This window comes from Aphelocoma coerulescens, unplaced genomic scaffold (assembly GCF_041296385.1).
Source record: "Aphelocoma coerulescens isolate FSJ_1873_10779 unplaced genomic scaffold, UR_Acoe_1.0 HiC_scaffold_180, whole genome shotgun sequence".
Classification (NCBI taxonomy): Eukaryota; Metazoa; Chordata; class Aves; order Passeriformes; family Corvidae; genus Aphelocoma; species Aphelocoma coerulescens.
In genome coordinates this window covers 172,317-196,611 of record NW_027183528.1, presented here as the reverse complement: position 1 = coordinate 196,611, position 24,295 = coordinate 172,317, and the positions used below count along the sequence as shown (strand labels likewise).

The window sequence follows — 24,295 nt, the reverse complement described above, 5'->3', positions numbered from 1 at the left end:
ACCCCAAACCCCTCTTTCCCTCCCAAATCCCCCCCCCAACTCCCCACCTTAAGCGACTCAGGGGTCTCCAAACCATCCTCACTCCCAATTTTGGGGCGATTTGGGATCATTTTGGGGGCCAGAACACCCCAAACCCCTCTTTCCCTCCCAAATTCCCCCCCACTCCCCATCTTAAGCAGCTCAGGGGTCTCCAAACCATCCTCACTCCCAATTTTGGGGCGTTTTGGGACCATTTGGACATCAGAAACCTCCCAAAAACCTCTTTTCCTCCCAACTTTCCTCCCAACTTCCCCCCTTAAGTGGCTCCAAACCATCCTCACTCCCAATTTTGGGACCATTTGGACATCAGAAACCTCCCAAAACCCCTCTTTTCCTCCCAAATCCCCCCCACCTCCTCACCTTAAGCGGCTCAGGGGTCTCCAAACCATCCTCACTCCCAATTTTGGGGCGATTTGGGATCATTTTGGGGGCCAGAACACCACAAACCCCTCTTTCCCTCCCAAATTCCCCCTCCCACCTCCTCACCTTAAGCGACTCAGGGGTCTCCAAACCATCCTCACTCCCAATTTTGGGGCGATTTGGGATCATTTTGGGGGCCAGAACACCACAGGAACCTCCCCAAACCCTCTTTCCCTCCCAAATCCCCCCCAACTCCCCATCTTAAGCAGCTCAGGGGTCTCCAAACCATCCTCACTCCCAATTTTGGGGCGATTTGGGACCATTTGGACATCAGAAACCTCCCAAAAACCTCTTTTCCTCCCAAAATCTCCCCCCTTAAGTGGCTCCAAACCATCCTCACTCCCAATTTCGGGGCGATTTGGGATCATTTTGGGGGCCAGAACACCACAAACCCCTCTTTCCCTCCCAAATCCCCCCTCCCACCTCCTCACCTTAAGCGGCTCAGGGGTCTCCAAACCATCCTCACTCCCAATTTTGGGACCATTTGGACATCAGAAACCTCCCAAAAACCTCTTTTCCTCCCAACTTTCCTCCCAACTCCCCCCCTTAAGTGGCTCCAAACCATCCTCACTCCCAATTTTGGGGCGATTTGGGACCATTTGGACATCAGAAACCTCCCAAAAACCTCTTTTCCTCCCAAAATCTCCCCCCTTAAGTGGCTCCAAACCATCCTCACTCCCAATTTTGGGACTATTTGGACATCAGAAACCTCCCAAAAACCTCTTTTCCTCCCAACTTTCCTCCCAACTCCCCCCCTTAAGTGGCTTCAAACCATCCTCACTCCCAATTTCGGGGCGATTTGGGATCATTTTGGGGGCCAGAACATCACAAACCCCTCTTTCCCTCCCAAATTCCCCCCCACTCCCCATCTTAAGCAGCTCAGGGGTCTCCAAACCATCCTCACTCCCAATTTTGGGGCGTTTTGGGACCATTTGGACATCAGAAACCTCCCAAAAAACCTCTTTTCCTCCCAAATCCCCCCCACCTCCTCACCTTAAGCAGCTCAGGGGTCTCCAAACCATCCGCACTCCCAATTTTGGGCCATTTTGGGACCATTTGGACATCAGAAACCTCCCAAAAACCTCTTTTCCTCCCAACTTTCCTCCCCACTCCCCATCTTAAGCAGCTCAGGGGTCTCCAAACCATCCTCACTCCCAATTTTGGGGCATTTTGGGACCATTTGGACATCAGAAACCTCCCAAAAACCTCTTTTCCTCCCAAAATCTCCCCCCTTAAGTGGCTCCAAACCATCCTGACTCCCAATTTCGGGGCGATTTGGGATCATTTTAGGGGCCAGAACACCCCAAACCCCTCTTTCCCTCCCAAACCCCCCCTCCCACCTCCTCACCTTAAGCGGCTTGAGCGGCTCCACGCCGTCTCCCTCCTCTCCTCCCTTCTTGCCCCGTCCTCTCCCTCTCCCTCGCGGCCTCTTGGCTCCATCGGGACCGGGGAACCCGGGCGGCTCCAGAGGCCGAATCCGAGGCCGTCCCCGCGGCCGGGGGGGCCCTTCTCGCTTGGGCTTGGTGGGTTTGCGGCCTCGCTTCTTGGGGGCGGGGTGGGCGCCGGGGTGGGGGCAGAAATCGATGTCGCCCATGGGGGTCAGCGGGGGCCGGCGGCAGCTGGAGATGAGGTCGGGCAGGAGGTCGGGCAAGCGGCGCGAGTTGAGGCGGATGTCGGCGGGCACGTCGGCTTTGTCCTCGTCGTCCTCGAACTCGTACTCCTGCGCGTAGGTTTTTTTGGGGGGCGGGAAGGGGTCCCGCTTGCGCAGCAGGTGGAAGGACGAGGTTTTGAGCAGCTTTTTGGGTTTGGAGGAGCAGAAGAGCGGCGTGCTGAGCGGCGGCGGGGCCGCTTTGGGGCCGCCCTCGCCCGTGCTCTGGATCAGCCCCAGCGGCTCCGCGTTCACCGTCGAGGGCAACTCGTGCTTGGGGGGCTCCAAGCCCAGTTGCGGGGGGTCCCCCCCGCCGGCGCCGCCGTCCTGGGGGCAGAAGGAGGGGTGGTAGCTCTGCCCCATGTCGTAGGGCGGCGGCGGCTTCAGCCCCTCCGCCCGCGCCTCCAGCCCGCCGCTGCCGTCCTCCTCGTCGTCCTCGGTGGGCTTGGCGAAGTCCTCGGGCGGTGGCCCGAACATGTCCTCCATGCCCGGGAAGAAGCCGCGGTCCTCGTCCTGCAGCAGCGCGTCCGGGAAGCAGATGGAGGTGAGGGGCACGAAGCGCCCTTTGCCCCCCGCCGGGCTGCCCCCTTCCGAAAACTGGTCCTTGGCCTCGGGGGGCACGGCCGGGACCCCCCCCTCAGGGTCCAGCAGGTGCCCGGGGGGGCCTTGGACCCCCGCGCTTTGCCCCAGGTGCGGTTCCAAGCCCAAAGGCGGCTCCAAGAAGTCCTGGATCTCCTGGGGGGGGGGCAGCACCTCCATGGAGTCGGGGGGCAGCGGCGGGGGGGCCTGGGGGTCCAGGCCTTGCGAGCGCACCTGGTGCAGGTGAGCTTCCAGCAGCAGCTGCGGGGAGGGGGCGGCCGGGGGGGCCGGGGGCGCCGATTGTGGGGCTGGGGGCGGCGGCGGGGGCGGCGGCGGGGGCGGCATCCGCTGCTGCTCCAGCAGGTGAACGTCCAGCGGGGCTCTGGCCTTGGGCCGGGCGTGCAGCTGGCTCTGGGTGTGGGTGAGCACCGAGGGCAGCAGCGAACCCCCCAGTTCTGGGGAGGGGTCCAGCAGGAGGTTGTGGGGCTCCAGCGGGGGTCCCTCGCCCACCAGCCGCCCGTGCTCGGGGGTCTTGGGCAGGTAAGAGTGCGGCGGCGGCGGCGGCGGCGGCGGCGGCGGCGGCGGCTGGCCCAGTTCCTTGCCGCCGGCTAAATGTTCGGGCGGCTTCTTCAGCTCGTACGAGTCCAGCGTGGGCGGCGGCTGGTGGCCGTAGTGGACCACCGAGGTGGCCGCCAAGCCCTCGCCCCCACCGCCGGCCCCTCCGGCGGCCGCCCGGAATTCCTTCCCTCGCTCCGGCTTCTTCTTCTCCTTGAGCAGCGCCAGCTCCAGCGGCGCCTCCAGGTTGGAGTTGGGCCGGATGACGCTCTGCAGTTGGTACCGCTCCTCCTTGCCCAGGGCTCCCCCGTAGCCTCCCAGCGCCTTGGGGCCCCCGCCGCGCTCCTCGCAGCCCCCCAGCCCCTCTCGGGGCGGGCTGGGCGCCTGCAGCAGGTGCTGGATCAGGAAATCCTCGTCCTCGCTGCGCTCGGCCGCCAGCAGCTCCGCCTCCCCCTTCGCCCCCTTCCCGAAGCTCGGAGGGGCTCCGGGAGCGGGGGGCGGCTGCCGCTCCAAGCCCCCCGGAGCCGCCCCGTAGCCCTGCGGGGTCATGAAGGACGGCGACAGCACGGAGCCCAGGTACTTCTGCGACTGGCCCGGGGACGCGCCGCTCTGGGGCCGCGCGGCCGGCGGCGACTGCAGCGGGCGGATGATGGGCGAAGGGCTGGACCCCCCCAGGCCGGCGTAGGGCAAGGGGGGCCCGGGCATGGCGGGCGAGTGGCCGGTGCTGTAGGTCAGCGAGGGGCTGGCGGTGGGGAGCCCCTGGGAGGGGGCCGGGGGTCCGTAGCCCCCCGCTTGTCCCCCCTCGGGCTGGACGCCGTAGGGCAGCGCCTGCAGCTGCTCGGGCGAGTAGGTGCCCCCCGCGCTGACGCAGGGCTGCAGCCCCCCCTGGCCGCCGCCTTGCCCCCCGCTTTGGTAGCCGGCGGCTTTGCCCCCCAAGTCCCCCCCTTGGCCGCCGCTGAACCCCCCCGCGGGCTGCGCCGCCCCCGCCAGGCTTTGGGGGGCTCCGGGCGCGTTGTAGCCGGGGGCTCCCCCCATGGCCAGCAGGCTCTGGGGGGGCTGGCCCGGCGAGTAAGCGGGCGACTGGCTGGCGATGACGGAGCTGGGCTTGGGCGTGCTGGGGGTGTAGCTGCTCTGGCACTTGGGCGTGTTGGTGGAGCGGGGCGGTTGCCGCGATGCCGAGTAGCTCTTGGACTTGCCCCCGCCGCCGCCGCCGCCGCTCGCCGCCGCCGCCGCCGCCGCCCCGTTGCCCCCCGCGCTGCCGCCGGAATAGGCCGGCGACTGGATGATGGGCCGGTAGCCGGGCTCGGGGCGCGGCGCCGGGGGCGCGTTCTTAGGGGGCTGCTGCGAGCCCTCGGAGCTGGCGGGGGACTGGTCGCCCAAGGGGCTACAGGACAGGGGCGCCCGGTGAGGGGGCACCTGCTGGTAGGAGCCCCCGCAGCTCAGGTAGTGCTGGAGGCTATGAGCGGGCGCGGGGGGCAACTGCGGCTGGGCCCCGGCGGGCCGCTGGTAGTGCTTGATGACGCTGTCCTGTCGCGATATGGCGCGATCGCCGCCGCCCCCCGCGCCGCCGCCGCCGCCGCCGCCGCCCGCGCCGCCGAACACGGGCGCGTTGTAGAGCTGCGGGGGCTGCTCGGCCGGCGCGGGCAGCGGCGCCGACAGCAGGTTGAACTGGGAGGAACTGGGAGCCGGCCGGTACGGTGGGGTCTGCGCCGGTAAAGCCGAGCCCAGCACGGCCGAGCCCAGGCGGTCGAAGCCCAGCGAGGAGGGCACGGTGGGCTGGGTGGGTTTGATGTGCAGCAGGGGGTCGTGAGGGGACAGCAGCCCGTTGGAGCCGGGGCTGAAAGCGGCCTCGGGGAGGCTCAGGGGGGATCCCACCGGGAAGCTGCGGCCACCGAAAGACGCCGGGTGCTGGTAAGGGCCGAGCGCCGACGATGACGGGAAGGTCCCCGAGCCGGGAAGGGCACCCGAGATGAAGAGTTCGGCCGGAGCTGGAGTGTGCATGGCTGGGGATGGCGGGAGGAGGGAGGTAAGGGGCGGGGTGGGGGGTTGGGAAGGAGGGGAAGGGGGTTGGGGGGAGGGGGGGACCCCGCTGACCCACCCCAGTGGGTGGGGATACCTCGGGGGAAGCGGGGATGCCGTTGGGATAGGTAGGGACCTACCACTGGGAGGTACTGGGAGGGGAGTGGGAGGGACTGGGAGTCAGGACATGGCACTGGGAGGGCACTGGGAGGGCACTGGGAGGGACTGGGAGGGACTGGGAGACAGGATATGGCACTGGGAGGGCACTGGGAGGGACTGGGAGTCAGGACATGGCACTGGGAGGGACTGGGAGGGCACCTGAGGGGCATTTGGACATGCTGTGAGGCAGGAAATGGCACTGGGAGGCACTGGGAGGGCACTGGGAGTGACTGGGAGTCAGGACATGGCACTGTGGGAGGGCACTGGGAGGGCACTGGGAGGCACTGGGAGTCAGGACATGGCACTGGGAGGGCACTGGGAGGGCACTGGGAGTGGTGTAAGTGGGAACCCCATTGGGGTGGGTGGGGATACCTCGGGGGAAGCAGGGATGCCGTTGGGATAGGTAGGGACCTACCACTGGGAGGTACTGGGAGGGGAGTGGGAGGGACTGGGAGTCAGGAGATGGCACTGGGAGGGCACTAGGAGGGCACTGGGAGTGACTGGGAGTCAGGACATGGCACTGGGAGGGCACTGGGAGGGCACTGGGAGTCAGGATATGGCACTGGGAGGGCACTGGGAGGGACTGGGAGGGACTGGGAGTCAGGACATGGCACTGGGAGGGCACTGGGAGGGACTGGGGGGCACTGGGAGGGCACTGGGAGGGCACTGGGAGGCACTGGGAGGGCACTGGGAGGGACTGGGAGGGACTGGGAGACAGGATATGGCACTGGGAGGGCACTGGGAGGGACTGGGAGTCAGGACATGGCACTGGGAGGGACTGGGAGGGCACCTGAGGGGCATTTGGACATGCTGTGAGGCAGGAAATGGCACTGGGAGGCACTGGGAGGGCACTGGGAGTGACTGGGAGTCAGGACATGGCACTGGGAGGGCACTGGGAGGGCACTGGGAGGCACTGGGAGTCAGGACATGGCACTGGGAGGGCACTGGGAGGGCACTGGGGGTGGTGTAAGTGGGAACCCCATTGGGGTGGGTGGGGATACCTCGGGGGAAGCGGGGATGCCGTCGGGATAGGTAGGGACCTACCACTGGGAGGTACTGGGAGGGGAGTGGGAGGGACTGGGAGTCAGGAGATGGCACTGGGAGGGCACTAGGAGGGCACTGGGAGTGACTGGGAGTCAGGACATGGCACTGGGAGGGCACTGGGAGGGCACTGGGAGTCAGGATATGGCACTGGGAGGGCACTGGGAGGGACTGGGAGTCAGGACATGGCACTGGGAGGGCACTGGGAGGGACTGGGGGGCACTGGGAGGGCACTGGGAGGGCACTGGGAGGCACTGGGAGGGCACTGGGAGGGACTGGGAGGGACTGGGAGACAGGACATGGCACTGGGAGGGACTGGGAGGGCACCTGAGGGGCATTTGGACATGCTGTGAGGCAGGAAATGGCACTGGGAGGCACTGGGAGGGCACTGGGAGTGACTGGGAGTCAGGACATGGCACTGGGAGGGCACTGGGAGGGCACTGGGGGTGGTGTAAGTGGGAACCCCATTGGGGTGGGTGGGGATACCTCGGGGGAAGCGGGGATGCCGTCGGGATAGGTAGGGACCTACCACTGGGAGGTACTGGGAGGGGAGTGGGAGGGACTGGGAGTCAGGACATGGCACTGGGAGGGCACTGGGAGGGACTGGGGGGCACTGGGAGGGCACTGGGAGGCACTGGGAGGGCACTGGGAGGGACTGGGAGGGACTGGGAGACAGGATATGGCACTGGGAGGGACTGGGAGTCAGGACATGGCACTGGGAGGGACTGGGAGGGCACTGGGAGTGACTGGGAGTCAGGACATGGCACTGGGAGGGCACTGGGAGGGCACTGGGGGTGGTGTAAGTGGGAACCCCATTGGGGTGGGTGGGGATACCTCGGGGGAAGCGGGGATGCCGTTGGGATAGGTAGGGACCTACCACTGGGAGGTACTGGGAGGGGAGTGGGAGGGACTGGGAGTCAGGACATGGCACTGGGAGGGCACTGGGAGGGCACTGGGAGTCAGGATATGGCACGGGGAGGGCACTGGGAGGGACTGGGGGGCACTGGGAGGGCACTGGGAGGGCACTGGGAAGCACTGGGAGGGCACTGGGAGTCAGGACATGGCACTGGGAGGGCACTGGGAGGGACTGGGAGTCAGGACATGGCACTGGGAGGGCACTGGGAGGGACTGGGGGGCACTGGGAGGCACTGGGAGGCACTGGGAGTCAGGACATGGCACTGGGAGTCAGGAGATGGCACTGGGAGGGTACTGGGAGGGCACCTGAGGGGCATTTGGAGATGCTGTGAGGCAGGAAATGGCACTGGGAGGGCACTGGGAGGGCACTGGGAAGGCACTGGGAGTGGTGTAAGTGGGAACCCCATTGGGGTGGGTGGGGATACCTCGGGGGAAGCGGGGATGCCGTTGGGATAGGTAGGGACCTACCACTGGGAGGTACTGGGAGGGGAGTGGGAGTCAGGACATGGCACTGGGAAGGTACTGGGAGGCACTGGGAGGGCACTTGGAGGGCATTGGGAGGGACTGGGAAGCACTGGGAGGGCACTGGAGGGCACTGGGAGGGCACTGGGAGGCACTGGGAGGGCACTGGGAGTCAGGACATGGCACTGGGAGGGCACTGGGAAGGCACTGGGAGGGGCATTTGGAGATGCTGTGAGGCAGGAAATGGCACTGGGAGGGCACTGGGAGGGCACTGGGAGGGACTGGGAGTCAGGACATGGCACTGGGAGGGCACTGGGAAGGCACCTGAGGGGCATTTGGAGATGCTGTGAGGCAGGAAATGGCACTGGGAGGGACTGGGAGTCAGGACATGGCACTGGGAGGCACTGGGAGGGCACTGGGAGGGCACTGGGAGGGACTGGGGGTGGTGTAAGTGGGGACCCCACTGGGGTGGGTGGGACCACCCCGGTGTAAATGGGGACCCCAATGGGATAACTGGGGACACCCTGGGGGAAGGGGGGACCCCAATGGGATAACTGGGGACACCTCGGGGGAAGTGGGGACCCCACTGGGGTGGGTGGGACCACCCTGGTGTAAGTGGGGACCCCACTGGGGTGGGTGGGGACATCCTGGTGGAAATGGGGACCCCACTGGGATAACTGGGGACACCCTGGGGGAAGCGGGGACCCCACTGGGGTGGGCAGAAAGCGCCTGGGGTAAGCAGGGACCCCCACCCAGTGCGGAATAAGCCCCCACTAGGACAGAATTGGGACTCCCCCTCCCCTCCCCTCCCCCTCGGTGCAGAATAAAGACCCCTCCCCAAAACCCCCCCCCCTCCCCAGACCCACCGGTCTGCCAGGACGGGGTGCGGAACTGGGAGAGCAGCGAGGAGGCCGAGGGTCCGGGCTGGGGGCCCCGCGACTCCAGCGCCGAGATCAGGTTCATGACGGAGGCGTCGGGGGCCGCGCCCCCCGCGTGGTGCAGCCCCGTCTCGAAGAGCCCCGACAGCCCTGGGGACACGGGGACACCTTGGGGACACCCTGGGGACACTTGGGGACACCCTGGGGACAGCTGGGGACACCCTGGGGACACCCTGGGGAGACCTTGGGGACACGGGGACACCTTGGGGACACCCTGGGGACACTTGGGGACACCCTGGGGACAGCTGGGGACACCCTGGGGACACCTTGGGGACACGGGAACACCTTGGGGACACCCTGGGGACACCCTGGGAACACCTTGGGGACACCCTGGGGAGACCCTGGGGACAGTGGGACCCAGCCTCACCCCCCTTTCCATCCCAGGGACACCCTGGGGACACCTTGGGGACACCCTGGGGACACCCTGGGGACACCCTGGGGACACCTTGGGGACACCCTGGGGACACCCTGGGGACAGCGGGACCCAGCCTCACCCCCCTTTCCATCCCAGGGATACCTTGGGGACACCCTGGGGACACCCTGGGGACACCTTGGGGACACCCTGGGGAGACCTTGGGGCACCTTGGGGCACCTTGGGGACACGGGGACACCTTGGGGACACCCTGGGGACAGCAGGACCCAGCCTCACCCCCCTTTCCCTCCCAAGGACACCCTGGGGACACCCTGGGGACACCCTGGGGACACCTTGGGGACACCTTGGGGACACCTTGGGGAGACCCTGGGGACACCTTGGGGACACGGGGACACCTTGGGGACACCCTGGGGACACCCCGGGGAGACCCTGGGGAGACCTTGGGGAGACCTTGGGGAGAGCGGGACCCAGCCTCACCCCCCTTTCCTTCCCAGGGACACCCTGGGGACACCCTGGGGACACCCTGGGAACACCTTGGAGACACCCTGGGGAGACCCTGGGGACAGTGGGACCCAGCCTCACCCCCCTTTCCATCCCAGGGACACCCTGGGGACACCCTGGGGACACCCTGGGGACACCCTGGGGACAGCGGGGACACCTTGGGGACACCCTGGGGACACCTTGGGGACAGCGGGACCCAGCCTCCACCCCCTTTCCGTCCTGGGGACACCCTGGGGACACCTTGGGGACACCTTGGGGACACCCTGGGGACACCTTGGGAACACCCTGGGGACAGTGGGACCCAGCCTCACCCCCCTTTGCGTCCCAGGGACACCTTGGAGACACCCTGGGGACACCCTGGGGACACCTTGGGGACACCCTGGGGACACCCTGGGGACACGGGGACACCTTGGGGACACCCTGGGGAGACCTTGGGGAGCCTTGGGGACACCCTGGGGACACCCTGGGGAGACCCTGGGGAGACCTTGGGGAGACCTTGGGGACACCCTGGGGACACTTGGGGAGACCCTGGGGAGACCTTGGGGACACCTTGGGGACAGCAGGACCCAGCCTCACCCCCCTTTCCCTCCCAGGGACACCTTGGGGACACCCTGGGGACACCCTGGGGACACCTTGGGGACACCTTGGGGCACCCTGGGGCACCTTGGGGACACCCCGGGGACACCCCGGGGACACCCCGGGGAGACCCTGGGGAGACCCTGGGGAGACCATGGGGAGAGCGGGACCCAGCCTCACCCCCCTTTCCTTCCCAGGGACACCCTGGGGACACCCTGGGGCACCCTGGGGACATGGGGACACCCTGGGGACACGGGGACACCTTGGGGACACCCTGGGGACACCCTGGGGCACCTTGGGGACACCCTGGGGAGACCTTGGGGAGACCTTGGGGAGACCTTGGGGAGAGCGGGACCCAGCCTCACCTCCCTTTCCTTCCCAGGGACACCTTGGGGACACCCTGGGGCACCTTGGGGACACCTTGGGGACAACTTGGGGACAGCTGGGGACACCCTGGGGACACCTTGGGGACACCTTGGGGACATGGGGACACCCTGGGGACACGGGGACACCTTGGGGACACCCTGGGGACACCCTGGGGACACCTTGGGGACAGCGGGACCCAGCCTCACCCCCCTTTCCATCCCAGGGACACCCTGGGGACACCCTGGGAACACCTTGGGGACACCCTGGGGACACCCTGGGGACACCTTGGGGACACCCTGGGGACACCTTGGGGACACCTTGGGGACACCCTGGGGACAGCAGGACCCAGCCTCACCCCCCTTTCCATCCCAGGGACACCTTGGGGACACCTTGGGGACACCCCGGGGACACCCTGGGGAGACCCTGGGGACACCTTGGGGACACCTTGGGGACACCCGGGGGACACCCTGGGGACACCTTGGGGACACCCTGGGAACACCTTGGGGACAACGGGATCCAGCCTCACCCCCCTTTCCATCCCAGGGACACCTTGGGGACACCCTGGGGCACCTTGGGGACACCCTGGGGACACCCTGGGGACACCCCGGGGACACCCCGGGGACACCCTGGGGACACCTTGGGGACACCCTGGGGAGACCCTGGGGAGACCCTGGGGACATCCTGGGGCACCCTGGGGACACCTTGGGGACACCTTGGGGACACCCTGGGGACACCCTGGGGACACCTTGGGGACACCCTGGGGCACCCTGGGGACACCTTGGGGACACCCTGGGGACACCTTGGGGACACCCTGGGGACATTGGGGACACCCTGGGGACACCCTGGGGACACCTTGGGGACACCCCGGGGACACCCTGGGGACACCCTGGGGAGACCTTGGGGACACCTTGGGGACACCCTGGGGACACCCTGGGGACAGCAGGACCCAGCCTCACCCCCCTTTCCCTCCCAAGGACACCCTGGGGACACCTTGGGGACACCTTGGGGACACCCTGGGGCACCTTGGGGACACCCTGGGGACAACTTGGGGACAGCTGGGGACACCCTGGGGACACCTTGGGGACAGCTGGGGACACCCTGGGGACATCCTGGGGACACCTTGGGGACATGGGGACACCCTGGGGACACCTTGGGGACACCTTGGGGACACCCTGGGGACATCCTGGGGACACCTTGGGGACATGGGGACACCCTGGGGACACCCTGGGGACACCCTGGGGACAGCAGGACCAAGCCTCACCCCCCTTTCCCTCCCAGGGACACCTTGGGGACACCTTGGGGACACCCTGGGGACACCTTGGGGACAGCAGGACCAAGCCTCACCCCCCTTTCCCTCCCAGGGACACCCTGGGGACACCCTGGGGACACCCTGGGGAGACCTTGGGGAGACCTTGGGGAGAGCGGGACCCAGCCTCACCCCCCTTTCCTTCCCAGGGACACCCTGGGGACACCTTGGGGACACCTTGGAGACACCCTGGGGACACCCTGGGGACAGCGGGACCCAGCCTCACCCCCCTTTCCCTCCCAGGGACACCCTGGGGACACCTTGGGGACACCTTGGGGACACCCTGGGGATGGGGTTGGACGCTGGGGTCCGGGTGACAAAGGGACCCAGGGACTTTGGGGTCACGGTGACAAAGGGACACGGGGGGGAGGTAAGACGAGGTCAGGATGGCAAAGTGTCACGGGGTCGGGGTGACACAGAAACGGGGTGACACAGAGATGGGGTGACCACAGGGTTGGGGTGACACAGGGACAGGGTGACACAGGGACAGGGTGACACGGGGACGTGGAGATGGGGTGACCACAGGGTTGGGGTGACACGGGGACAGGGTGACACAGGGACAGGGTGACACGGGGACACAGAGATGGGGTGACCACAGGGTTGGGGTGACACGGGGACAGGGTGACACGGGGACATGGAGATGGGGTGACCACAGGGTTGGGGTGACACAGGGTTGGGGTGACACAGGGACAGGGTGACACGGGGACACAGAGATGGGGTGACCCCAGGACGAACAGCAGGGGTGCCACAGGGTTGGGGTGACACAGGGACATGGAGATGGGGTGACCGGGGGATGCACAGCTGTGGTGGCACAGGGTTGGGTGCCACGGGGTTGGGGTGACACAGAAATGGGGTGACACGGGGACATGGGGACATGGAGATGGGGTGACCACAGGACGAACAGCAGCGGTGCCACAGGGTTGGGTGACACAGAAAAAGGGTGACACGGGGACAGGGTGACAGAGGAACAGGGTGACCAGGGGGACAAGCAGCGGTGGTGCCACAGGGTTGGGGTGCCACAGGGTTGGGGTGACACAGGGACAGGGTGACACAGGGACAGGGTGATGGGGTGACCACAGGGTTGGGGTGACACGGGGACAGGGTGACACAGGGACAGGGTGACACGGGGACAGGGTGATGGGGTGACCGGGAGACAAGCAGCTGTGGTGGCACAGGGTTGGGTGACACAGGGACAGGGTGACACAGGGACAGGGTGATGGGGTGACCGGGGGACAAACGGCGGGGGTGCCACAGGGTTGGGGTGACACAGAAATAGGGTGACACGGGGACATGGAGACGGGGTGACCACAGGGTTGGGTGACACAGAAAAAGGGTGACACGGGGACAGGGTGACAGAGGGACAGGGTGACCAGGGGGACAAGCAGCGGTGGTGCCACAGGGTTGGGGTGACACAGGGACATGGAGATGGGGTGACCGGGGGATGCACAGCTGTGGTGGCACAGGGTTGGGTGCCACGGGGTTGGGGTGACACAGAAATGGGGTGACACGGGGACATGGGGACATGGAGATGGGGTGACCACAGGACGAACAGCAGCGGTGCCACAGGGTTGGGTGACACAGAAAAAGGGTGACACGGGGACAGGGTGACAGAGGGACAGGGTGACCAGGGGGACAAGCAGCGGTGGTGCCACAGGGTTGGGGTGACACAGGGTTGGGGTGACACAGGGACATGGAGATGGGGTGACCACAGGGTTGGGGTGACACAGGGACAGGGTGACAGGGGGACAGGGTGACGTGGAGATGGGGTGACCAGGGGACGAACAACCGTGGTGCCATAGGGTTGGGTGACACAGGGACAGGGTGACACGGGGACAGGGTGACCGGGGGATGAACAGCAGTGATGCCACAGGGTTGGGGTGACACAGAAACAGGGTGACACGGGGACATGGTGACGTGGAGATGGGGTGACCGGGGGACAAGCAGCTGTGGTGCCACAGGGTTGGGGTGACACAGGGTTGGGGTGACACAGGGACAGGGTGACACGGGGACAGGGTGACACGAAGACAGGGTGACACAGGGACAGGGTGACACAGAAACAGGGTGACACGGGGACAGGGTGACCGGGGGATGAACAGCGGGGGTGCCACAGGGTTGGGGTGACACAGGGTTGGGGTGACACAGGGACAGGGTGACGCAGGGGGGACAGGGTGACACGGAGACAGGGTGACACAGGGGATGAACAGCGGGGGTGCCACAGGGTTGGGGTGACACAGGGACAGGGTGACACAGGGACAGGGTGATGTGGAGATGGGGTGACGAGGGGACGAACAACGGTGGTGCCATAGGGTTGGGTGACACAGAAACGGGGTGACACAGGGACATGGAGACGGGGTGACCACAGGGTTGGGGTGACACAGGGACAGGGTGACACAGGGACAGGGTGATGGGGTGACCGGGGGACAAACGGCGGGGCTGCCACAGGGTTGGGCTGACACAGAAACAGGGTGACACCGGGAGGGACAGGGTGACACGGAGACAGGGTGACACAGAAACAGGGTGACACGGGGACAGGGTGACCGGGGGATGAACAGCGGGGGTGCCACAGGGCTGGGGTGACACAGAAACAGGGTGACACGGGGACAGGGTGACACAGGGACAGGGTGACACGGGGACAGGGTGACGCAGGGGGGACAGGGTGACACGGGGACAGGGTGACACAGACACAGGGTGACACGGGAACATGGAGATGGGGTGACCGGGGGACAAACAGCTGTGGTGGCACAGGGTTGGGTGACACAGAAACAGAGTGACACAGGGACAGGGTGACACCGGGACATGGAGATGGGGTGACCGGGGGACAAGCAGCTGTGGTGCCACAGGGTTGGGTGACACAGAAACAGGGTGACACAGGGACAGGGTGACACAGAAACAGGGTGACACGGGGACAGGGTGACTGGGGGATGAACAGCGGGGGTGCCACAGGGTTGGGGTGACACAGGGACAGGGTGATACAGAAACAGGGTGACACGGGGACAGGGTGACCGGGGGATGAACAGCGGGGGTGCCACAGGGTTGGGGTGACACGGGGACAGGGTGACACAGGGACAGGGTGACACGGAGACAGGGTGACACAGGGACAGGGTGACACGGGGACAGGGTGACCGGGGGATGAACAGCGGGGGTGCCACAGGGTTGGGGTGACACGGGGACAAAGGGCCGGGCTGACACCGGGTAGGGACGTTGTGCTTACAGAGCGCCGGGGTGACGCGGGGTCAAGGCGACGTGGGGTGACACAGGGTGCAGGGGACACAGGGCTGGGGGTGTCGGGGTGACACGGGTGGGAGGTTTTGGGGTGATCTAGCGGGGTTGATGTAAATTTTGGGTGCCCTCTTCACACGGGAGGGAGCTGGGGGTCCTGGTGGATGGCGGGTTGGATGGGAGAAAAATGGGGGGAAAGGAAGAAAAAAATGGGGGGGAAACGTGAAGGGAAAAGATGGGAAAGGTGAGGGGGGAAAAGGGAGGGAAAGGTGAGGGGGGAAAAGGGAGGGAAAGGTGAGGGGAAAAAAGAGCGGGAAACGTGAGGGGGGAAAAGGGAGGGAAAGGTGAGGGGAGAAAAGGGAGGGAAAAGTGAGGGGAAAAGGGAGGGAAAGGTGAGGGGGGAAAAGGGAGGGAAAGGTGAGGGGGGAAAAGGGAGGGAAAGGTGAGGGGAAAAGGGAGGGAAAGGTGAGGGGAAAAGGGAGGGAAAGGTGAGGGGAGAAAAGGGAGGGAAAGGTGAGGGGGGAAAAGGGAGGGAAAGGTGAGGGGGGAAAAGGGCGGGAAAGGTGAGGGGGGAAAAGGGAGGGAAAGGTGAGGGGGAAAAGGGAGGGAAAGGTGAGGGGGAAAAGGGAGGGAAAGGTGAGGGCACAAATATCCCCGTGTGACACCGGTTGAGCTCTTGTGACAACACCATGGCGAGGGCAGCCGGGCTCGCAGCACCGTGGGATCGGGCTGCCCCAGGCTGTCTTGGGGTGACACAGGCTGTCCCGGGGTGCCAGCAGGTGACACGGGGTGACAGGGGGTGCCATAGGGTGCCCCCAGGTGACAGCTGACGACACTGGGTGTCCGCGGGTGACGCGGGCTGCCCTTGGCTGACAATCAGCGCCATAAGGTGACAATACACACGGGGGTACACGTGGCGCCCCGGGGTGTCCTTGGGGGAGAGCGGGTGACACGGGGTGGCAGTGGGTGACAGCGGGTGACACGGGGTGACAGTGGGTGACAGTGGGTGACACGGGGTGACAGTGGGTGACACGGGGTGATGCTGGGTGACAGCGGGTGACATGGGATGACAGTGGGTGACAGTGGGTGACACGGGGTGACACAGGGTGACACGGGATGATGCTGGGTGACAGCGGGTGACATGGGATGACAGTGGGTGACAGTGGGTGACACGGGATGACATGCGGTGACAGTGGGTGACACGGGGTGACAGTGGGGTGACATGGGGTGATGCTGGGTGACAGTGGGTGACACGGGGTGACAGTGGGGTGACAGTGGGTGACACGGGGTGATGCTGGGTGACAGGGGGTGACAGTGGGTGATAGTGGGGTGACACGGGGTGATGCTGGGTGACAGTGGGTGACACAGGGTGACACGGGGTGATGCTGGGTGACAGTGGGGTGACAGTGGGGTGACAGTGGGTGACACGGGGTGACATGGGGTGATGCTGAGTGACAGTGGGTGACAGCGGGTGACACGGGGTGATTCTGGGTGACAGTGGGTGACAGTGGGGTGACAGTGGGGTGACACGGGGTGACATGGGGTGATGCTGGGTGACAGTGGGGTGACAGTGGGGTGACAGTGGGTGACACGGGATGATGCTGGGTGACAGTGGGTGACACGGGGTGACAGTGGATGACACAGGGTGACACAGGGTGACACGGGGTGATGCTGGGTGACAGTGGGGTGACAGTGGGTGACAGCGGGTGACATGGGGTGATGCTGGGTGATGCTGGGTGACAGTGGGTGACAGTGGGTGACACGGGGTGACACGGGGTGATGCTGAGTGACAGTGGGTGACACGGGGTGACACGGGGTGATGCTGGGTGACAGTGGGTGACAGTGGGGTGACAGTGGGTGACACGGGGTGACACGGGGTGATGCTGGGTGACACGGGGTGACAGTGGGGTGACAGTGGGTGACACGGGGTGATGCTGGGTGACAGTGGGTGACAGGGGGTGACAGCGGTGCCGTACCTGGGGGGTGGTGGTTGGCCGCATAGCCCTGCAGAGGGTGGGGGGCTCCGTAGGGCTGCCGGTGCAGCAGGTCGGGGTCAGGGTGCGACCCCCGCGAGCCCCCGTACACCAGGCTGGGGACAGGGGACAGGAGCGTCACACAGGCGTGTCACAGCCCCCTCCCCCACCCTCCCGGACCCTCCCCCGTGCGCCGGGCTGGGGACACAGGGGTGTCACACGGGTGTCACCCCCACAGCCCTCAGGGCACCCCAGAGCACCCCTCGTACACCCATCCAGGGACACACCCACACACAGCTGTGACACACCCATACACAGGTGTGTGACACACCCACACACAGCTGTGACACACCCACACACAGGTGTGTGACACACCCACAGACAGCTGTGACACACCCACACACAGGTGTGTGACACACCCACAGACAGCTGTGACACACCCACAGACAGGTGGGACACACCCACACACAGGTGGGACACACTGACACAGGTGTGTGACACACCCACACACAGGTGTGTGACACACCCACAGACAGGTGGGACACACGCCCAGACAGGTGTGTGACACACCCACAGACAGGTGGGACACACCCACAGACAGGTGTGTGACACACCCACAGACAGGTGGGACACACGCCCAGACAGGTGTGTGACACACCCACAGACAGGTGGGACACACCCACAGACAGGTGGGACACACCCACACACAGGTGGGACACACCCACACACAGGTGGGACACCCCCACAGACAGCTGTGACACACCCACACACAGGTGTGTGACACACCCACAGACAGCTGTGACACCCACAGACAGGTGGGACACACCCACACACAGGTGGGACACACTGACACAGGTGTGTGACACACCCACACACAGGTGTGTGACACACCCACAGACAGGTGGGACACACCCCCAGACAGGTGTGTGACACACCCACAGACAGGTGGGACACACCCACAGACAGGTGTGACACACCCACAGACAGGTGGGACACCCCCACAGACAGGTGGGACACCCCCACAGACAGCTGTGACACACCCACAGACAGGTGGGACACACCGACACAGGTGTGTGACACACCCACAGACAGGTGGGACACACTCACAGACAGGTGTGTGACACACCCCAGACAGGTGTGGGACACACCCACACACAGGTGGGACACACCCACAGACAGGTGTGACACACCCACAGACAGGTGTGGGACACACCCACACACAGCTGTGACACACCCACACACAGGTGTGTGACACACCCACAGACAGGTGGGACACACCCACACACAGGTGTGTGACACACCCACAGACAGGTGGGACACACCCACAGACAGGTGTGACACACCCACACACAGGTGTGGGACACACCCACACACAGGTGGGACACACCCACACACAGCTGTGACACACCCACACACAGGTGTGTGACACACCCACAGACAGGTGGGACACACCCACACACAGGTGTGTGACACACCCACAGACAGGTGGGACACACCCACAGACAGGTGTGACACACCCACACACAGGTGTGTGACACACCCACAGACAGGTGGGACACACCCACAGACAGGTGTGTGACACACCCACAGACAGGTGTGGGACACACCCACAGACAGGTGGGACACACCCACACACAGCTGTGACACACCCACAGACAGGTGTGACACACCCACAGACAGGTGGGACACACCCACAGACAGGTGGGACACACCCACACACAGGTGTGTGACACACCCACAGACAGGTGTGACACACCCCCACACAGGTGTGACACACCTCCACGTGTGCCAGGCACTGACACGCGTGTGCGACGCTCGCCCTGCAATGGCACCCCAATGGCACCCCAGCCCCCCAATCCTGCTGCACCCCAGTGCACAAACACCCCACACCCCAGTGCGTGGAGACCCTGGCACCCCAAATCCTCCCGCACCCCAAATCCTGCTCCACCCCAAGCACAGACACCCCAACACCCCACGGCATGCAGACCCTGGCACCCCAAATCCTCCCATACCTCAAATCCTGCAGCACCCCAAATCCTCCCGCACCCCAGTGCACAAACACCCTGACACCCCGGTGCACAGAGACCCCAGCACCCCAAATCCTGCAGCACCCCAAATCCTGCTGCACCCCAAGCACACACACCACAACACCCTGGTGCATGGAGACCTCGGCACCCCAAATCCTCGAGCACCCCAAATCCTGCAGCACTCCAAGCACAAACAGCCCAGTGCACGGAGAGCTCGGCACCCAACTCTTGGGACACCCCAAATCCTGCAGCACCCCAAGCACACACACCCCACACCCCAGTGCCTGGAGACCCCAGCACCCCAAATCCTGCTGCACCCCAAATCCTGGAGCACCCCAAATCCTGCAGCACCCCAAGCACAAACACCCCAATACCCCAGTCAGTGCCCGGAGACTGCGGCACCCCAAATCCTGCAGCACCCCAGTGCACACACACCCCAACACCCCGGTGACTGGAGACCCCGGCACCCCAAATCCTCGAGCACCCCAAATCCTGCAGCACCCCAAGCACACACACCCTAACACCCCAGTGCCTGGAGACCCCGGCACCCCAAATCCCGCCGCACCCCAAATCCTGCAGCACCCTGGACACACACAACCCAACACCCCAATGCCTGGAGACCCCAACACCCCAAATCCTGCAGCACCCCAAATCCTGCAGCGCTCCAAGCACGCACACACACCCTGACACCCCAGTGCACAGAGACCTCAGCACCCCAAATCCTCAAGCACCCCAAATCTTACTCCTTCCCGGACAGAAACACCCCGACACCCCAGTGCCTGGAGACCCCAGCACCCCAAATCCCGCTGCACCTCAAATCCTGCAACATCCCAAGCACAGACACCCTGACACCCCAGTGCCTGGAAACCTCGGCACCCAAATCCTGCTGCACCCCAAATCCTGCTGCACCCCAAATCCTGCTGCACCCCAAATCCTGCAGCACCCCAGACACACACACCCCAACACCCCAGTGCCTGGAGACGCCAGCACCCCAAATCCTGCTGCACCCCAAATCCTGCTGCACCCCAGGTGCACAAACACCCTGACACCCCAGTGCCTGGAGACGCCAGCACCCCAACTACTGCAGCACCCGAGGTGCACAAACACCCCAACACCCCAGTGCACGGAGACCCCAGCACCCCAAATCCTCAAGCACCCCAAATCCTGCAGCACCCCGGACACACACACCCCAACACCCCAGTGCATGGAGACCCCAACACCCCAAATCCTGCAGCACCCCAAATCCTGCAGCGCTCCAAGCACGCACACACACCCCGACACCCCAGTGCACAGAGACCTCAGCACCCCAAATCCTGCTGCACCCCAAATCCTGCTGCACCCCAAATCTTACTCCTTCCCGGACACAAACACCCCGACACCCCAGTGCCTGGAGACCCCGGCACCCCAAATCCCGCCGCACCCCAAATCCTGCAGCACCCCAAGCACACACACCCTGACACCCCAGTGAACGGAGACCTTGGCACCCAAATCCTCCTGCGCCCCAAATCCTGCAGCACCCCAAATCCTGCAGCACCCCAGTGCACAAACACCCTGACACCCCGGTGCACAGAAACCCCAGCACCCCAAATCCTGCAGCACCCCAGCGCACAAACACCCTGACACCCCGGTGCACAGAAACCCCAGCACCCCAAATCCTGCAGCACCCCAGCGCACAAACACCGCAGTGCACGGAGAGCTCGGCACCCAACTTTGGGACACCCCAAATCCTGCAGCACCCCAGACACACACACCCCAACACCCCAGTGCCTGGAGACCCCGGCACCCCAAATCCCGCCGCACCCCAAATCCTGCAGCACCCCAGTGCACAAACACCCTGACACCCCAGTGCACAGAGACCCCAGCACCCCAAATCCTGCCGCACCCCAAATCCTGCAGCACCCCAGTGCACAAACACCCTGACACCCCAGTGCACAGAGACCTCAGCACCCCAAATTCTGCTGCACCCCAAATCCTCAAGCACCCCAAATCTTACTCCTTCCCGGACACAAACACCCCGACACCCCAGTGCCTGGAGACCCTGGCACCCCAAATTCTGCAGCACCCCAAATTCTGCAGCAACCCGGACACACACACCCCAACACCCCAGTGCATGGAGACCCCAACACCCCAAATCCTGCAGCACCCCAAATCCTGCAGCGCTCCAAGCACGCACACACACCCCGACACCCCAGTGCACAGAGACCTCAGCACCCCAAATCCTGCTGCACCCCAAATCCTGCTGCACCCCAAATCTTACTCCTTCCCGGACACAAACACCCCGACACCCCAGTGCCTGGAGACCCCGGCACCCCAAATCCCGCTGCACCTCAAATCCTGCAGCACCCCAAGCACACACACCCTGACACCCCAGTGAATGGAGACCTCGGCACCCAAATCCTGCAGCACCCCAAATCCTGGAGCACCCCAAATCCTGCTGCACCCCAAATCCTGGAGCACCCCAAATCCTGCAGCACCCCAGACACAGACACCCCAACACCCTGGTGCCTGCAAACCTCAGCACCCCAAATCCTGCAGCACCCCAAATCCTGCTGCACCCCAAATCCTGCAGCACCCCAGACACACACACCCCAACACCCCAGTGCATGGAGACCCCGGCACCCCAAATTCTGCTGCACCCCAACGTCTGGCCCAGCGGGCCCCCAGCACCCCAACAACCCCGAGCCCTGGCGCTGCAGCACCCGCTGCATCCGAGCCCCCCAAATCCCGGTGCAGCGGGACGCCAGCCCCCCGACACCGCCGTACCCCGACACCGCCGCACCCCGATTCCCCGCGCAGGCGGCCCTCAGCACCCGCGAGCGCAGCCCCCAGCCCCGCCGAACGCCAGCACCGCGAGCCCCCGGCCCCCCGATACCGCCGGGCAGCACCCCCGGCCTCACCGCACCCCGGGACCCCGCACCCCAATCCTGCCGCACCCCGCACCCCAACCTCGAAGCCCCCCGGGCGTCAGCGCTGCCCCGCTCCCCTCACGGCAGCACCCCCGGCCCCGCCGCACCCCGGGACCCCGCACCCCAACCTCGAAGCCCCCCGGGCGTCAGCGCTGCCCCGCTCCCCTCACGGCGGCACCCCGATACTGCCGCACCCCGCACCCCAACCCCGCCGCCCCCCGCCCCTCAGCGCTGCCCCGCTCCCCTCACGGCAGCACCCCGATACCGCCACCCCCCGGGACCCCGCTCCCCTCAGGGTAGCACCCCAACCCCGCCGCACCCCGAGACCCCACACCCCAACCCCGCCGCCCCCCAGCGCTGCCCCGCTCCCCTCACGGCGGCACCCCGATACCGCCACCCCCGCTCCCCTCACGGCAGCACCCCCGGCCCCGTCACCCCGCTCCCCTCACGGCAGCACCCCAACCCCGCCGCACCCCGGCCCCGCCGCACCCCGGGACCCCGCACCCCAACCCCACCGCCCCCCGCCCCTCAGCGCTGCCCCGCTCCCCTCATGGCAGCACCCCGATACCGCCGCACCCCAGCGCTGCCCCGCTCCCCTCACGGCGGCACCCCGATACCGCCGCCCCCCGGGACCCCGCTCCCCTCACGGCGGCACCCCAAACCCCACCACCCCGCTCTCCTCACGGCACCCCAACCCCGCCGCCCCTCGGGACCCCGCTCCCCTCACGGCGGCACCCCAACCCCGCCGCCCCCCGGCCCCGCCGCCCCCCGGGACCCCGCTCCCCTCACGGCGGCACCCCGATACCGCCACCCCCGCTCCCCTCACGGCAGCACCCCAACCCCGCCGCCCCCCGGGAGCCCGCACCCCAACCCCGCGGCCCCCCAACCCTCAGCGCTGCCTCGCTCCCCTCACGGCGGCACCCCAAACCCCGCCGCCCCCCGGGACCCCGCACCCCTCACGGCGGCACCCAAACCCCGCCGCCCCCCGGCCCCGCCGCCCCCCGGGATCCCGCTCCCCTCACGGCGGCACCCCGATACCGCCACCCCCGCTCCCCTCACGGCGGCACCCCAACCCCGCCGCACCCCGGGACCCCCGCACCCCAACCCCGCCGCCCCCCAACCCTCAGCGCTGCCCCGCTCCCCTCACGGCGGCACCCCGATACCGCCGCACCCCAACCCCGCCGCCCCCCAGCGCTGCCCCGCTCCCCTCAGGGTAGCACCCCAACCCCGCCGCACCCCGAGACCCCGCACCCCAACCCCGCCGCCCCCCAGCGCTGCCCCGCTCCCCTCACGGCAGCACCCAAACCCCGCCGCCCCCCGGGACCCCGCTCCCCTCACGGCGGCACCCCAAACCCCGCCGCCCCCCGGGACCCCGCTCCCCTCACGGCGGCACCCCCGGCCCCGCCGCCCCCCAGCGCTGCCCCGCTCCCCTCACGGCAGCACCCAAACCCCGCCGCCCCCCGGGACCCCGCTCCCCTCACGGCGGCACCCCAACCCCGCCGCCCCCCGGCCCCGCCGCCCCCCGGGACCCCGCTCCCCTCACGGCGGCACCCCGATACCGCCACCCCGCTCCCCTCACGGCGGCACCCCAATCCCGCCGCCCCCCGGCCCCGCCGCCCCCCGGGATCCCGCACCCCAACCCCGCCGCCCCCCCAGCGCTGCCGCCGCTCCCCCCGCGCACCGGGAGCCGCCCCCCCGCCCCAGCCCCCCCCCAGCCCCGGCCCCGGCGCCCCCCGATCCGCGCCCCCTCACAGCCCCCCGGGCCCCCCGCGCAGCCCCCCCCTCACCTGGCCTTGGCCGAGCGCTCGTAGCTCCAGCCGGGCCCGGCGCTCAGGGGGTCCCCGAACCCGGCGGCCGGGTAGTTCCTGTCCATGGGGGCGGCGCCCCCCGGGGCCGGGCGGGGGTCGAGGGCCGGGGGGGGGGGCCGGAGGGGGGGGGGGGGGACCGGGCGGGGGGCGCTCACGGAGCCGCCATGATGGAGCGGGGCCGCGCGCCGCCGCTTCCTCCCACAGTGCACCGCGCGGGGAGGGCGGGGGGGGGCGGGGCCGGAGCGGGGCCGCGCCGCGGCGGGAGCGCGGGGAGAGGGGCGGGGCTGAGGGGGGCGGGGCCGAGGGGAGCCAATAGGGAGCGAGGGGCGGGGCCGAGGCCTGTCCATAAAAGGAAAAGGGGCGGGGCAAACGGCCGGGCCGGACAATGTCTGCGGCGGGGAAAGGGGGCGGGGCCAAGCGCGGCCGGAGGGGGCGGGGCCAGGCAGTGGCGGGAGCGCTGAGGGG

General features: G+C 66.8%; 1 protein-coding gene across 1 annotated transcript in view; it reads right to left on the bottom strand.

Moving 5' to 3' along the window:
- PRR12 (proline rich 12) overlaps positions 1 to 23,895 on the bottom strand; it is a 52,088-nt gene extending 28,193 nt beyond the window's left edge. The window contains 4 exon segments of the mRNA XM_068998830.1: positions 1,808 to 5,244; positions 8,704 to 8,865; positions 17,093 to 17,205; positions 23,810 to 23,895. Of these exon segments, the coding sequence (XP_068854931.1) occupies positions 1,808 to 5,244; positions 8,704 to 8,865; positions 17,093 to 17,205; positions 23,810 to 23,895 (3,798 nt within the window).
- Positions 23,896 to 24,295: the final 400 nt, after the last annotated feature.